At 53.4% G+C, this 17,031-nt stretch overlaps 1 protein-coding gene across 1 annotated transcript in view; it reads right to left on the minus strand.

Annotated features, from left to right (window-relative positions):
* The window catches only part of CHST8 (carbohydrate sulfotransferase 8), a 128,781-nt gene that overhangs the window by 56,858 nt on the left and 54,892 nt on the right, over positions 1-17,031 (minus strand). Inside the window, exon 2 of the mRNA XM_036834219.1 lies at positions 9,284-9,499. Coding sequence (XP_036690114.1) covers positions 9,284-9,413 — 130 coding nt within the window. The 5' untranslated portion in view covers positions 9,414-9,499. The remainder of the gene's footprint in view (positions 1-9,283; positions 9,500-17,031) is intronic.

Below are 17,031 nucleotides of genomic sequence, written 5' to 3' on the forward strand. Positions count from 1 at the left end.
TGGCTGCCAAGAAATCTGCTGGGTGTCGGCAAGAAATGCCCTTTGAGGAGATGGTGGAAAAACAGAAAATACGAGAACTGCTGACCGTGACATTAACCAGCAGCAACAGGTGAGGAGGGCAAAGTGAGCCTCGGAAGGGCTTTGCAAGCAGGCAAATCTGGGTTCGAATCCCAGCTCCGGCCACTCTGGCTGTGGGACTTTGGGCAACTGACCTAACCTCTCTGAATGTAAGCTGAGGACGATGATGCCTGCGTCTCACTGGGTGAAGGAAGATGAAATAAAGGCACCCGAGACAGCGCCTGGCGCCAGTGAACGATAACTATTACTAGGTTTCATGCACACTGAAGCTTAATCACATTGTCTCATTTAAAAAATTATCATCGTACACGTGTGTGGAGCTCTGTGGTTTTCAAAGGCATCTTTGTCCAGTACGTCATTAGAGCCTCAGAGTGACCCTGTATTCTATTTTTAGCATTTTACTTTAGTTCCTTTAAAACATGTCTTGCTCTTATTGGATACGATTGTCCCCATTTTCCATTCTGCTCTCCTTTTTACTTTCTCCACCCCTAGGAACATTTAGCATAACAATGCTGGGACCATTTTCTATTAATATCAGTTTTCAGATTACAGTGATAAGATGTCTGTTTCCTAATTTAATTTGGTGATTCCTGTTATTAGTTCCTACATGCTCATTATTTTTCACTTAGCATATTCTAACGCACCAAAGGAAAAGTGAGGCTCCAGCTGGAGGCCTCCAGGGTGTCTTCCGCAGTGGGGAGGGAGGAGCCCAGGAAATGGGGGCCACAGCAGAGAAGCAGATGCCAGGGGGCTGCAGGCCGGGGCGGTGTCTCAGGTGAGAGAGGATGGGGGCAGAGTAACTTCCACTGCAGACGGGCCCGCAGTGGACACTCCTGAGGTCAGGGCGTCCCGGGGAGGGCTCTGTGAGGGTCCTCCCCCCAAAGCAGACTTCAGAGAAGGCTCCAAAACCAGCACCCCCCAGGGCCTACCAGCCCGCCTGGGCTCTGGTGCCCACACTTGAGGGCTGCGTGTTCTGACATGGTCCCCCTTTCTGGCACTTACTGTCTGATTGCCGTGGAAGTCCCATGTCTGCCCCTCCATCAGTACTGTCCTCTGCACAACTCCAGGGGGCGCCCTTCACACCACAGTTGAAATCAACACTACCCTGGAATTAGCCTAGAACACAGTGTGAGTGGTGCCCTTGACATGTGTAGGCCCTGCCTCAGTGCTCCCACTTGACCAAGGCAGGGCTCAGCCATCGTGCCATGGGCTCTAGCCACCCCTGGTCCCCAACCCTCCAATCGTCCGCACTGACCCCACCAGTTCCCTTCCCCAGGCTGGCACAGTGATGGCTGGGCTGGCCCAGCTCACTGCCCGCCCTGTGGCACCAGAAAGAACCCCCCACAAAGCCACTCTGGAGTTGAGGAAAGGGGGGACAGGAAGCCCCAGGGCCACGCTTGGAAGGAGCACTGCTACAAGCATCCTGACTGCAGCCCTGACTTTGAGAACCCAGTGGGTTCTGTGACAAGGAGCCGGCATTCCAGAGAACCGAAAACTCAGTGGGTGGCTTTAACCAGAGTTAAATTTTCTTTGCTGTGGTCATAGCAAGGCGAGGCGAGGCAGGTGAGGCAGCCTTCGTGAGCCCTGGGCGGCGTTTGGCGAAGACAGTTTGAACACACACGCTTGCAGGTGCGTTGTTTAGAAACACTGGGTTCTGAGAGTCCCAGCCCTGCTGATTTTGCAATGATATATTGCCAGCTACTTAACAGGATGGATCACTGCAATTACATGTCACTTCTGATATTCACAGTCACAACAAGGAGGTGTCAGTTTCACAAGGGTTGTAGGAAATATATATGATGTTCCACAATGCTGTCAGAAAAAGGTTTCAGGAGACAGACTCGAGAGGATTCTAGTAAAACCTACCTGCCCAGGCAAAGCAGACAGCTCCATGGAAACTGGAGGGGCTGGCTCCCCTGGCCGGGGAAGGAGCGTGGGCTTAGGCACACCGGCTCCAGCAGGCTGCCCCTACCCCAAGGCCACCTTGCCCAGAGAAGGGGGAGGAGGGACGGCCACCGCACTTATGGTTATTCCATCACCCTCACGTGGGTGAGCTGCTGAGAGCGTCTCAGCAGTTACCCCTGTGGCCCTGGCTCACGCAGGGCTTTTGGCCTGGTGGTGTCTCAGGGCTACAAGGGGTCACACCTGGAGAAAGACAGTCATTGTAGGAACAAGACAAACCCTCTGACATTGACCCCTGCACATTGGCACATGTGTCCCTGGTAACCATGGAACCGAGAGTGAGGGCCACGCTTTCTCCAGCCAACACAGCCCTGCCTCCAGGGGACCAAAGCAGGAGCTCTGTCAATTTCTGAGTCAATTCTGGCTCTGTTCGTTTCTAACTGTGAGATATTGGGCACAATACTTAGCATCATGCACTCTGGAGGGAGACCACGGGCTCCCACTGAGTCTCATCCAAATCCACTTCACTGCTTCTGCTGGAGGTCAGCATCTTGTCACCTCTTGTGCCCTGGAGAAGGCCAACAGGCAGTCCACAGCCCCCCTCCTCCAGGAAGCCCTCCCGACTCCTCCAGCCAGGACCTTGCCCTCGGGTGTGTGAGAGCAAAGGAGTGAGTGTGTGACCTGCGTGAATGAAGATGCCGGTGGAGGAGGGATGGGCAGGGTGGGAGCTTCCTGCTTTTCTCGCCCGTTCTTGTGGTCTGTGAGTCTGGAACCCTGGGTGGAGGAGTCACAGTGCAACTCCACACACCCTGCCCAGCATCTCAGATGCCATCTGCCCAAAATAGAACATGTGGTCTCCAGCTCCCTCCTCTGACCACTCCCTGTCTGAAGTGTCTGCTTCGGTGAGTGGCACCCTAACCCCCATCTACCAGAGGCAGACACTCTGAGCTAGAGTCACCCTGAACCCTGACGGCTGCCCTCCTCACCCTCCTCATCCTCCCACACATGTGGTCACCAACTCTGGGGTTGCCGACCCCATGATGGCCCTGAACCACCTCTCCAGTCCCTGCCTGCCTGCCCCAGGCCTTGCCATCTCTTCCAGCCTCACTCAACCCCTCCCAGCCACTCTCCTTATACCTGTGGTCTCCTCCTCTGCTCCTGCCCACAGGTCCACGACATGCAGTCACTGGAGTGGGCTCTCTGATGGCCACTGTACCCTCAGAATCCCCAGAGCTTTCCTGCTGAGCCTGCAGCAAAGCCTCGCTCCCTGCAATGTTCCAAGGGCTCACGGGGCCCAGCACCTGGCTGTGTCTTCGGCCACTAGTCTGGATCCCTGGGTCTCACTCCAGCCCCTAATGCACTGGGAGCTCTTCCCACGCACATTCTCTCATGCCTCTTCGATCCACGCTCTTCTCTCTGCCAGGTTCTGCTCTGGGACCAGACAGGCCAGCCCGAGCGAGCATCACTGCTGTTGGGAAGGCAGTAGGTGCCGCGGGCAACAGCCCGCTGCCTAAGGATGAATCCGGGCTCTGAAGCCCAGAGCTTTATGGCCCTGGGCACAGCTTGTAACCTCTCTTACCTCGGGCGTCTTGTCTGTCAAATGGTGTAACAGTACTTAACTCAGGGGGTTCCGAAAGTATTAAATGAGTGCTAAGTACTTGTGAAGTGCTTGTCTTAGTGGTGGGCACGCAGTGAGTGGCTGGGAGCGTTAGCCCCCCATCAGTGTTTTCTGCGTGTCCATCCTGTAAGTCTCAGGACCTCATTTATTATAAGAATTACATGCATTAAAACATCTAAAGGGCTTAGCACAAGACCTGGCACGTGGTAAACTTCTGTTATTATTATTATTCCTGGATGCCCTGGGGCCTGGCTATGGACCAACAAGTCATCAGAGGCTGTCCTGTCTGCACTCGGGGCCGCTGAGCCATCACTGTGGCTGCCTTTTTCCCTCGGCACCCCAGCACTGGCCTCAGTCCCCAGAGACCCCCCCCCCATCACAGCTACATGGCTTTGGAAGAAGCAAAGAGCTACTTCACTAAAACGTGGGGTGGCTCACTCTAAGGAAATCCACTCTGCCAAAACCAAACATTTAAAAAAAACCCCAAAAAACAAAAACACCTATTTGTAGTGTGCCAGCAACAGAATCTGTATCATAAGGTCACAGTTTTAAAATATATCAGTGAATAAGCCAATCAATCCACTGTTCACTTTGGCTTCATGGGTCACTTACAATGCTTCGCTTCACCCCATTAAAACAAAATCCATCCCACTTAAAAGAATGAAGAAGGAATGATAATATTTAGAACATCACAGGGGAGGGGACTGGGGGACGGATGGAGGGGGAGGTTGGGGTTAGCAGATGTAAGCTTTTATATACAGAATGGTCCTCCTGTATAGCACAGAGAACTATATTCAATATCTTATGATAAACCATAATGGAAAAGAATATTTTAAAAAAAGAATGTATATATATGTATAATTGAATCACTTTGTTGTACAGCAGTAATTAACATAACATTGTAAATCAACTATACTTCAATTTAAAGAAATAAATTAAAAAATTAAAAAAAAAAAAGAACATCGCTGGACTTGCCTAGTGGCACAGTGGTTAAGAATCCGCCTGCCCATGCAGGGGACACGGGTTCGATACCTGGTCCAGGAAGATCCCACATGCCGCGGAGCAACTAAGCCCATGCGCCACAACTACTGAGCCTGTGCTCTAGAGCCTGCAAGCCACAACTACTGAGCCCACATGCCACAACTACTGAAGCCTGTGCACCTAGAGCCCGTGCTCCGCAACAAGAGAAGCCACCGTAATGAGAAGCCCGTGCACCGCAACGAACGAAGAGTAGCCCCCACTCGCCGCAGCTAGAGAAAAGCCCGCGCGCAGCAACGAAGACCCAACACAGCCAAAAATAAATAAATAATTAAAAAAAAAAAAAGAACATCACATTGTACAGCCCCAAATGAATGAACGGTCTAGGCACAGGGTCAGTGGCTAACTGACATCCCAAAAGAAAGCCGGGCAGATGTGCGTCTCCCAACGGAAGAACATAGGACCACACATGAATTCTTGCCAAAAAAAAAAAAAAAAAGAAAAAGAAACCAACCTGCATCTGATCAAGCTGCTAAATTGACTTAATTTATAGGGAATAGGAAGAGCAGAAGTCTGTGCTGAGCTATACCAAACAGGCACGATCAGCAAAAATCCCAGCTGCGGGAAACCTACAGGACCTGCGACCCAGTTTCCTCCAATAAATAGCAAGAGAGAAATAAAGATGTGCAGGGCCTCTTATGGACTGAGAGAGACTTAAATGACTCATCCACCAACTGCGACATGTGGACCTTATCTGGATACTGGATAGAACAAATTGGAAATAAAGGTATTTATGATATTTGTGGGACAACTAGAAATGTGAACACTGGTCATTTGGTGAGATTAAAGAACTGTTGAATGTTAAAAAAAAAGAGTTCTTATCTTTTAAACTGAGAAATATATTGAAATATTTATGGCTTTATGGTTACCAGGGGGTAAAGCGGGGCAAGGGGGGAGGGATAAATTGGGAGACTGGGATTGACATAGACACACTACTATATATAAAGTAGATAAAATAAGAATCTACTATATGGCACAGGGAACTCTACTCAATACTCTGTAATGACCTACGTGGGAAAAGAACCTAAAAAAGAGTGGATAGGGACCTCCCCGGTGGTCCAGTGGTTAAGACTCTGTGCTTCCACTGCAAGGGGCACGGGTTCGATCCCTGGTCGGGGAACTAAGATCCCGCATGAGGTGTGGCGAGGCCAAAAATAATTAAAAAAAAAAAAAGAAAGACTGGATATATGTGTATGTGTATAACTGATTTACTTTGCTGTACAGCAGAAACTAACACTACATTGTAAATCAACTATACTCCAATAGCAATTAAAAAAAAAATTGATGGCTGAATTGATAGGCCATATGGTATATGCTTCAAAAGGAGAGAAGTGGATGGGGCTGTGGATGGGGCCCTCTTGAGGCTACTGGGTGTTGGGTGCATGGGGTTCATTGCACTATGCTAATCTACTTTTGTGTGTGTTCCAAGCTCTCCATAATACAAAGTTCATAAAGACAGGCAGCACACATATGGAGTGTACCTTCTGTACCCCCAGGGCCAGCACATTGGGATGTGTTATTCCCGGTTCTGGTCTGCTCTCTTCCACTTAAGGAAGGGGCAAGTGTAGTCTCCTGGGTCAAGAAGTGAGTTTCCTGAGGCCTCAGAGCCTGGCAATATTGGAGACTGAAAAATAGTAGGATAGGTGGATTCTCTGATACCCAAGAAAATCTAATCTTAGAATGAAGGTAGGTAAACCAGCAGTGATTTATGTTCCAGGAGGTTTGATTTTAAATATAGCAAACATTTTGGAAAATATCGCTTGGTTTACAAAAGTTGGCAGCCCCATAGGATTGCATCTAATGCACAAACCAGGTGAGATTTGCTGACTGGTCTCTGAGAAGTTCAGGTGCTTTTAACAGCTGGTAGTTGCATGGGAGAAATCTGAAGGACACCCCCAACCCCAAGGGACCACAAACAACTAAAGGCTCTGCCCGCCTCCTCAAGCTTGTTTCTGGGTCTTCACCTGCCCACCCTCCCCCTTCCACCTTGATCAGTGCCACCAACAGCAGATACGAGACACTCCATTCCCAGGGAAGTTTCTGCTGCTGGGAAAGCCAGAGTAGCCCGTGTGGAATTTCCTCTGAAGGTGTCCCCCACCATCGGCCTTGCCTGATCCGGATGACAGGGCAGACCCCACACATCCACACCTCCCGTGGGTAGAAATCCTGACTTGTCCAGGGCCCTTGGGGCCACCCACCCATGCAACTGGATACATACACTTTGTAAGTACTGGTTTCCAACAGATAAATGTAATCAAGGTTTATATGCTCAAAGAAGCCAACAGGATGGGATTGTTTCACTTGAAAGATCAGAAGAAAATTGTAACTAATGTTGTGGAAAATTACTTTGATATTGCTTTCTTGGTACCGAATCACAATTAGGCTGCTGTGAGAAGTACAGGGAAAGAATAAATGAATAGCAACAAATCAACATAAACAGCCTGTGTCAGGAACACTTTGCTCAGAGAAAGTAATGTAAGCATTACTTAAGGTTTTATGACTGTGTTTGATGTGATTTCCGTAGAATGTCCCGGTTGCCCGTCACCTGACGTGTGGCGAGGGGGTGGTCCAGCTCCATCTACAGCCCGAGGAAGGGAGCTCAAGACCCAAGTGTGCTCCTTGCCTGGGTTTGCCAGGCCGTTGCCATCCCCGGCTGCAGCGGGAGGGGAACCTCAGCTTCCTGCCATCCTACACGCCCTGCCAGCTAAGGCTTCATGCTCCTCTCCTGTTCACCACTCCACCCCACCCCAGAAACCCCAGCCATCCGGTGGGCTCCCACCCCACCAGTAATCAAGGAGATCCGCATGTGCGTGCACTGGGGCAGCTGTGCAAGGCAGTGCTGGCTGGCGGGAGGGACAGGAATCCACGTCTGCAGAAGACATGAGGGGCAAGGGCTCTGCGTTGCCAGCTGCTACAGCACGGTGGGGTGTGTGTGTCGTGGCCACCAGACCCCGAGCCCACCCAGGAAAATAACACCTGTCCCCAGAGGACACCACGGATGGGATACCCAGGTGGACACCGCAGACACACTCATGCCTTCTCTCCCAGGCTCGTCCCATAGAGCGCAGACACTGGACACGCAGATCCTCTGCCCACGTGTGCTCCAACCACACGCACTCACCAAGACCTGTGCCGAGGATACACGGTGCCATTAACCCCAAGCCCTGCCTGAGGGCCCTTTTCTGGGAGCTCGCTTCTGCATATATGGCCCACAACTGCAGAGACCAGCTCTTAGCGCCCCTGCTGGCGCTGCCTGTGGACCCCGGTTCCGCTGACACAGTGAGCCAGCCACTCTGGGGTTCACGTGAGGCTGCAAAGTCTCCGCAGAGGACCAGCTCGGTCATGGGCCCCTGCTTTTGCGTCTTCAGAAGCCAGGAAGCAGCCAGACCCACCTTCGACGGCCACCCCCTAGGAGGGTCCGGCCCAAGCGTGGGTCAGCCCCAGTGACTCACCCACTGCCTCCTGGAGACCCAGCGCCTGGGCTGCCTCTAGCTGACTCTCTGTGATGAGAGAATCAACTCATCAGCCTCTCCCACCAGGGCCACTGATAGCAGCTGCCAGGCCCAGCGCCCCAGCTCTGGCCTCCTTGTGCTCCTTCTGCCTTTCCACGTGTTGCCTACAGGCCCCCAGTCTGAGCCTGGCTGCAGGCTGCCCTGAGCGTGTGCGCCATGGCTGAGGGGGTGCTGGGGAGGAGGGTGCAGGCCTGAGAGCCCTCCGCACTCAGGGCCAGGGGCCCCTGTGCCATGTCCCGCACTCCTGTGCTATGGGCTGTGGGCAGGGATGGCAGGAATCTCTCTGCCTAACTCCCCAGCCTCCACACCTCCTACATTCTGTTCGTGTCCTGGAGCACAGGGCCGTCATCACGGACCCTCCCCTAACAAGGCCTCCGGGACCACTGCTGGGAAACGCTGGTGCTCGGGCCTGGCAACCACGCTTTCCTCTCACCCCAAAGCAGAGTGGTCCCCGGCCTTGGCCCCGAGCCGGATGCCCTCCAGCCCTGCCGTGCTCTCTGTGTCCCAGCAAGAGGGGCCTGGCCTGAGCTCCCCTCTCCACATCCTGTCCACTCCGAGGCTCCAGAACCATCCTTCCTGCTCTCCCCTCACTGCCACCCCACCTCTGAGTCAGGGAGGGTACTTCCCTCCAGTGTGTTAGGAGGAAGCAGGTGGGGGGCCAGCAGGAGCCACCTCAGCTTCACAAAGCCAGGAGGTACCCCGACCTCCCTGACCAGGCTGGAGAGGCTGAATTCGAGGGGTCCCCAGGGCTGGGCAGAGAATCAGAGTCCCATTTGGGAGGCCTGGGCTCAGGGAGAAGGCATTCATCTTCGGATGTCCAAGACCATGTGGAAGAGGCCCCGAGAGGTGGCAGAATCCTCCTTAAATCTGGGTTTCACCAAAGGCAATGACCAGCTGAGAGATGGGCAGCCTGTCTGTCCTTCCCCAGAAGAGCGCACAGGCCAGAGGCCAGAGGCCAGAGGCCAGAACCCTGAGGCTGGTGGTCTGACAACAGACACTGTGTTCCCACACTGAGGCTGAGGACCACCAGAAGGAGGCCAGGACCCCTGCCTTGGCACCAGAGCAGCGTGGAGACCTGCCCCTCGGGCGGGAAAGCCGGGGCCAGCAGACGGCGGGGCGGAGAGTGAGGGCTCACCTGGCACCTGCTGGAGGGCGAGCTCCGTGGGGTCCTGCAGGCTGATGAAGAGGAGGAGGCCTGCGGCTCCGAACAGCAGGATGGACGAGAACATGCAGGCCAGCCGCATCGTTCCTGCTCGCGGGGTCATCCAGGGCTCGCTCTGGGGTCACCTCTCGGGTGTGGGAGGCGCGTTCTTCCCTCATCGTCCACACCAGGTGTCCATCAGGCCACGGTCTATGGAGCAGCAGAGGAGAGAGACGGTCCATCACTGAGGCCCAGGGCCCCAGTCACCGCACTCGACCAGCGTAATCCTGGATCCCTCCACCCTTACTCAGGTGCGTCCCTTTCACGTTTTCAAGCCCAAGGAGGTGAAGGGAAGCCCGGTCACCGCCTGTGGCCAAGACACCAGCTTCTTGCCAGGGTCTCCTGTATCTGCACCCCTAGAAAAACCATGGAGAGAGACACTGCCCAGCTCCTGCCCAGGGGAGCCCAGGGTGGAGACCCATCACCCACAGCTGGAGACAGCGGCCACCCCCCTGCAATGTCCAGGCAGGAATCTGGGTCCTTCTCCCTCGCAACTGGCCTGCTGGACAGAAAAGCTCTTGGGTCTCTCTCTGCCCTGGCTCCTGTTTACAGGGTGCTGGGGACAAGGGTCTCCACGGAACTGGAGGCTTCGAGAAGGAGCCTCCCAGGCCCAGAGGATGGCAGGGACTGAGCGACTCCCCACCCCCACCAGCCAGAGCTTTCCCTCCCTGACAGACTGAAGGATGGGCTGGTGGGATCGAGGCTGCAGTGGATAGTCACACCTGCAGGAGCTGAAGCTCTGGCCAGATCACGGTTGTCCCTGCTCTCAAAGCCCCGGGGCCTGGAGCTGAGACGGGGCAGCCAGACCCAGATCTGACAGACCCCAGGCTCAGAGGCTGTGTCCCTGCAGATGGACCCCCACTGCTCTGGCTGCTGCAGACCCAGAGCATGCCTGCGTGGCTTGTCCCAACCCTCGTTCCTCCTGAAGTAGAAGAAATTGCAAATACACCAGTACCAACCAAGAGACATCGGTTGGGCCAGGCTGTGGGTCAAGATGGGGGTACCCCGGGACTTTCCTGGTGGTCCAGTGGTTAAGACTCCACGCTTCCACTGCAGGGGGCGTGGGTTCGATCCCTGGCCTAGGGAACTAGGATCCCACATGCTGCGCGGTGCGGCCAGAAAAAGAAAAAAAAAAAAAAAAAAAAGATGGGGGTGCCCCAAGGCCATCTGCCCAAGGGAAGGATGTAAGTTCCTGCAGTGGGGCGGGGCTTGGTGGGGTGGGACAGGTGCGGAAGGGGAATCCGCCCAGTAAGCTGTCACTGGGTCCCCTTACCTTCACTGGGTCCTACCCGCCCGGGCCCAGGGATACCACCCTCTTTCCACCCAAGGAGCCCTTGGGAACTTGCCCCTCCCTGGCACAGGGCAGTGCCCGAGGGAGGCTGAGGCCAGGTGGGCAGCTCCCAGCAGCCTCCAAGGGCACAGCTGGGTGGCTGATGGGGCCCCAGACCAGATGTGCTGCTCGGCACAAGGATGGTCCCTGCCCGGGGTCTCCTTGGTGCGATACTTTGGTCAGGGAACCCATCTCCGACCTGGCACCCAGATGCTGGGGGAGGAAACCCTAACTCTTTTCCCTCTGCATCCAACCTGGGGGGCGCGAAGCAGGAAGTGATACTAAGAGAAGCCCCTCCCTCCTCTGCCCAGACAAAGATTCCCAAGGACTAGACAGCTCTCAGCAAAGCTCTGAGGCTGAGGAGAGTTAAATTGCAGGTTTGGGTTTCTCCCCTCTACAGTCTCTGTAATTATTTTTTCACTCAGTTAACTTTAATTAACCTTCTCCAGGCCTCCATGCATGGGAACGCGCCTGAATGCCGGGCTCTCTGGGCTGACCTGAGCAGGGGTTTCCCACGGCCTCTCAGCTTTTATGTTTGGGAGGCAGTGCTGAGCTGGGCTCGGTTTGCCTCTGGAGTTGGCTCTGGGGTTCCAGCTGGCCCTGACCTCGCTGCGGTGGCCCCTGCCGCAGAGAAAGATGGTTGCTTCCTACCATTACCAGGGACACTTCCACCCTGGGCTTGCGGTGGGTGAAAATGGGTAGCCACGTGTCCCCAAAGGCTCAGACCCTGAAGCCCCTCATGAAGGGCTGTGACCTCCCCCTCTGTGGTTGCCCCAGATGGGACTGTCCTGGGGACCTGGCTCATCATCCTGCAAAGACACAGATGCAAGAGTGCAGGCCCCAGGCTCCGGGTAAGGACGAGGCCACTCTCAGCGCTGCCCACAGCATGCCCGGCACCCTGTGGTCTCCCAGGCCCTTCCCTCAGCGATGACAGGCCCTGAGTGCAGGGCCCACAGGGTAAGCCTATAAGCAAGGCCGCAGCTGTAAGGACACCCAGCTTATGCTGGCCATGGTGTTGGCACATCTCCTGCAGCCACACCGGCCTGCAGAGTCAGACACGAGGCCAGGAGGCTGATCTGATCTAGGGTGAGCTCCGACGTCAGGACATTTCGTAAGGAGGGGGAGAGGGAAGGAGAGAGGAAGGCGGGATGAAAGGATGGCAAATTGATGGCCAGCGTACACAGCTGCCCGGTTAAACAGTTAATAAAGAGCTGCCTGATCTCGACCCAGAGACTCTATTGGATGAGAAAAGGGGATTCAGACGCACATGTGATCATCATCGTACGGTCTGTACAGTGGCTGGCCCTGCAGAAATGAGTACAGAAGAGCTGGTCAGTCCCTTTTTCTTCCTAATCTGTCACACCGTCGCCGTTCAAGCCAGTGTCGATTCCCCTTGTCCTGCAGCCACGACCTGTCCTCACTTGTTTCTGAACCTGCCCAAACCCAGCCCACCCGGAGCCAGGCTCCAGCAGCCCACGTGCCTGGAGCCGGGATGAGGACCACATCCCCGCCCCCAAATCTGGGGGAGGAGAGAACACAGCCCCAGGACCTGCACCTTCACTGTGGCAGGAGCGTCAACCATTCAAGTGTCTCATTTCAGCGACTCTTCTCTTTGTTGGCCCCCAAGAGGATATAAGCCCCTTCCCCACCAGCCCAGGGAAGCTGGTGTTAGAGCCGTGCATGGCTTCCCCTGCCCAGACCCAGCCCTTAAGCCTCGGACCCCAGCCTTCCCCCCGCCGGGACCCTCCTCCCAGTGGTGGCTCTCACTGAGACACCATCTGATTGGCTAACTCCCTGCTCCACGTAAACAAGAATCAAAGGTTAGCATGCCTCCCCTCCTGGGAGACTGGTTTGCAGTCTGCCTGGGTCTTCAGTGCCCCAGGAGGGGGCCAACATCACGTTATCCGTAGGAACCTCCTTCCTTTAAAGGGAGGTAGCTGAGAGGTCACCAGCAGACCACCAGACACTCCAGAGGGTACGCACATCTGACCCCCTGCTGTTCCCGTGAGGGTCCTTGTCTGCAGAGTCACACGTTATTTTCAAGGCCGTGGGGAGAGCTGTCCAAAGGCTGTCTCCCTCTCCTGGGAGTTGAGCTGCTGCCTGGGAAGGGGACACCACACTCTATCACAGGCTGGGGCCCGGGCTGCCCGGGGCCCAGAAACACATTCACAGGCCTCCGCCCCCCGCTGGGAGGACTGGTGCAGCCACAACACGCACTGCAACGCCCTCGGCTCCGATGACAAGTGGAAAACCCTCCCCTACTTCCCTGCTTCCCTTCCAAGGCCAACAGACAATAAGAAAATTCAGATAACTGGGGGTGGAAGGGGGAGGGGTGAGGCAAGAAAAATAAACAGCCCACTGAGTTTCCAGAAGGTCCTGCCCTCCTCACAATTTCTAGTGCTCCCAGCGGCTTCTCTCCCTGAGGCCTGAATGGCATCACCAATTTTTACAGTAAGAAAAAGAAATCCAATTAATCTTGTAAACACCTCCTGGGACACAGGGCAGGGACAAGGATTTCTCCTATTTCCTTATTTATCTGATTTAAAAACTCATCTCTAGAAAATTCACTTCAGGGCACAAGCAAGGACTTGGGAATTCAGCCAACAAAACACACGCACCTCCAGTGGCGAAGGGCCGGCAGGCAGACGGACGGACGGCTCCAAGGACACACTTGGTTGTGGACGCTCCGAGGCCCAGACACTCACCCCAGTCACCCAGAGGACGCTGTGCCCCACTGGAGGCGGCAGGATGCATCCAGCCGCGTGCCCACGGGGTGCACTCACTTGGCATGCAGACCCCGGGCCCAGGAAAGTTCTCTGTCTAGTCAGTCTCCACCTCTAACGGGCAGGAGCGAAGAATGACGTCCCTCCCGGCTGAGGGCTCCAGGAGAAGCTGCTCATCGGGAGAGAGGCTGCTATGGCAACTTGAGGAGAATGGAACCAGGCACTGCCGTCACCTTGAATCCGGCACCGAGCGTTCTGCCAGGGCAGCAGACGGGGCCGCGCCTCCAGCTCTGCCCCCCACTGAGGCCGGCGCTGGGGCTGACCTCCCGGCTTCCCTCCTCAGCCTCCTGGCCTCAGTAACTCATTTGCTCTTTGCTGAAACAAAGCACACAGCCCAGTCCCCTGAGAACACCGCCTCCATCTGTTTTGTCAGATGAGTTCTTCCGTGTGTGTGGCTCCTGCTTACTTCTGAGATGGGGTTCTTCTTGATTTCAGCTCCTTATAAAATCCTGCAGCTAATTAAAACTGCTCTAACGGCAGTGGTGGTAGCAGCAGCAAACTCTGGGACGAGTCCCTCCAGTTTTTATGCGTAGGCATAAAGTTGCAATGCTCTGCGAGGATGACGAATGGCTGCAAGCGTTGAGACTCTGAGGCGGGGCTGCAGACTCCTGCCCCACCGCTGACACATGTGTGTGTGTGTGTGTGTGTGTGTGCTGACCTGGGTCCCGAAATGGCCAGGGCCCAGCCTTGGCACACCCAAGTAGGCATGACAGCACCCCATTCCTGGGGGAAGCAGTTCACTTGACATACATTCCCCTGTTACAAGGCAGGGAGTCCTTCCAATCTCCCATGCTCTCTGCAGGGGGAGAGAAAGGGGAACGCTAAGGTGAAGGCCGAGGCATAAATCAGGCTCAAACAGCCCCAAGCCATATCCCCACGGCCCCACTAGCAACACCACAGCCCAGCTTCCCACCACTGCGCACACAAAGAGGATGAACGAAGGCCTGCAAACACACAGCCACGGCGAGCGGGTCCCGAGAGCCTGGCCAAGGTGTCACAGGCTGCAGTGCCTTCCACTGCTACTATGGGGATCATCTCTGCCCAGAGCGTCTTATATTTTCAGGGTGTTTTATGACAATGGAACAGGGTCGTGGAATAGTAATTCTACAGGTAGAAAAACTGAGTCCCTCCCCACCCCTGCCCAGGCAGTACCTCCAATCTTGTGAGCATGTGTACCTCAGTTATAGCCCTTCCCCCACTGTGTGGAGAGCATTCACATGCCTGTTTCAGACTCTTTGCTCATCTCTGTAGTCCCAGCACTTAGCACAGTGCCTGGCACAGGTGATCGATAAACTTCGCTGCATGTTGAATGAGCATGAGTTAATAGGCAGAGGTGATTGGGCCATCTGGAGAGAGGCACTCCATGAACCTGGGATTTTAAAAAGGTCACTTATGTTTCAGGGAGCTGTGGGTTTGTTTTGATCAGGTCTGGGTTGGAATCAGGTCCAATGAGTAGTCCAATCCTATGATTGAAGAAGAGACAAGGAACTGAGCTCCACCAGGGAGCCCATCGGAACCTGACAGCTCCCAAATACCCAAGGCACACTCACCACCAGGATGCCACTTTTGTATCCTCATGTTGGTAGGGCAGATTTCAAATCATGGGGCTTGAAGACTAGTATACTTGTAGAGGTAAATAACAACTCTATTTCTATATATAGATGTATATTAACACACATAACACATGCACAAACAAATATACAAGTCATTTAGATGCTGTAAAATGGATGATTCCCAAACCTTTAAAATACAGTATGATGATAGGAAACTCCCAAACAAAATTGGAGGTTGAATGTGTTGATCAAAAACCAATGAAAGGGGCTTCCCTGGTGGCGCAGTGGTTGAGAATCTGCCTGCCAATGCAGGGGACACGGGTTCGAGCCCTGGTCTGGGAGGATCCCACATGCCATGGAGCAACTAGGCCCGTGAGCCACAGTTACTGAGCCTGCGCATCTGGAGCCTGTGCTCCGCAACCAGAGAGACTGCGATAGTGAGAGGCCCGCGCACCGCGATGAAGAGTGGCCCCCGCTTGCCACAACTAGAGAAAGCCCTCGCACAGAAACGAAGACCCAACACAGCCAAAAATAAATAAATAAATAAATAAATTACTGTTTATTAGTTTCTTTAAAAAAAAAAAACCTATGAAAGCAACACACGGTGTAACACGGATGAACCTTGAGGACATTATGCTACGTGAAAGAAGCCAGTGACAATAGGACAAATACTGTACGATTCCATGTAGTCAAATTCAGAGACAGGAAGTAGAATAGTGGTTACCAGGGGCTGCAGGGGAGGGGGGGAGGAATGGGGCATTATTAATTAATGGGCACAGACTTTCAGTTGGGAAAGATGAAAAAAGTTCTGGAGATGCATAGTGGTGATGGCTACACAACAATGTGAATGTAGTTAATGCCTCTGGACTTAAAAATGGTTAAAATGGTAAATTTTATATTATATATATAAATAATAGTAATGATAGTAATTCTACTGCAATAAAAAAAAAAATCAGTGAACGCAAACTGAGCAGAAATCACTATGTTATCATTTTCCTCATCCCACAGGTGACTTGGTGTGGGCCCAGAAGCTGAGGAAGACCAGAATGGTCAAGTTCACGCCTGTGTGAAACATAACCAGGACATAGAGGAACTAAGTTTATGAACCCAGGCAGCCCCCCGAAAAGTGACCAGATGTCATGGGATGGACACAAGGCTCAGAGTGGGGAGCTCAGGTTCTGGGCCTGGCTCCCCCTCCAATTAACTGTTGACCCTCAGGGTTTGATTTTCCTAACCTTGAAATCAAGATGCATCCAAAATATGCGCTATAGGTGAGTTTCCAAATTCCTTGCAGCTCTGGTGTGAGACAAACACCTATCTTGGAGAACAGAAAGGCACCTTGTGAATTTTATTTGCGTGAGGCCACTTTCAGGTCCCTCACCCACACCTGCTGACGGCCCCTTGCCACAAATCTGGGTCAATGCTGTGCCCCTAGGGACCAAAGCTGCCAAGCTGTTTCTCTTCGAGATAACTCTATCCTTATTTGAGGGGGCAAGGGACCCTGATGCAAGTGTCAAACTGAAAAATGTGTTCTCAGGTTCTTTCTGATCTACCCCTGAGGCCTGCGTGGTCGAGGCGAGTCTCTCCTGGGTCCACTCTCTGCCTAGGTTACCACTGCTCTATGTTTGAACCCACTGATCCCAGTTGGGACAGTGTGTCACCTAATGATAAAAATCATTTTAAGGCAGAAATCTAAACAGGGCTAATGATTTGAATCGCACTGTATCTATGGTCAACTCTGTCATTTGAAAATCTTTAACTCTTAAACAATGTAAAAGGGCAACATGAGGCATCCTTGTGGTGATGGAAATGTCCTCTGTCTTGACTGTATCCATGTCAACATTCTCACTGTGATATTGGACTGCAGTTTTACAAGATGTTACTACTGGGGGAAACAGGATAAAGGGTACATAGTATTTCTCTGTATTACGTCTTACAACTGTATGTTCATCTATAATTATTTTGAAATAAAAAGTTTAATTAAAAAAATCAAGAACTTAAAAAGTTACTGGCCTT

This window comes from Balaenoptera musculus, chromosome 19 (assembly GCF_009873245.2).
Source record: "Balaenoptera musculus isolate JJ_BM4_2016_0621 chromosome 19, mBalMus1.pri.v3, whole genome shotgun sequence".
NCBI lineage: Eukaryota > Metazoa > Chordata > Mammalia > Artiodactyla > Balaenopteridae > Balaenoptera > Balaenoptera musculus.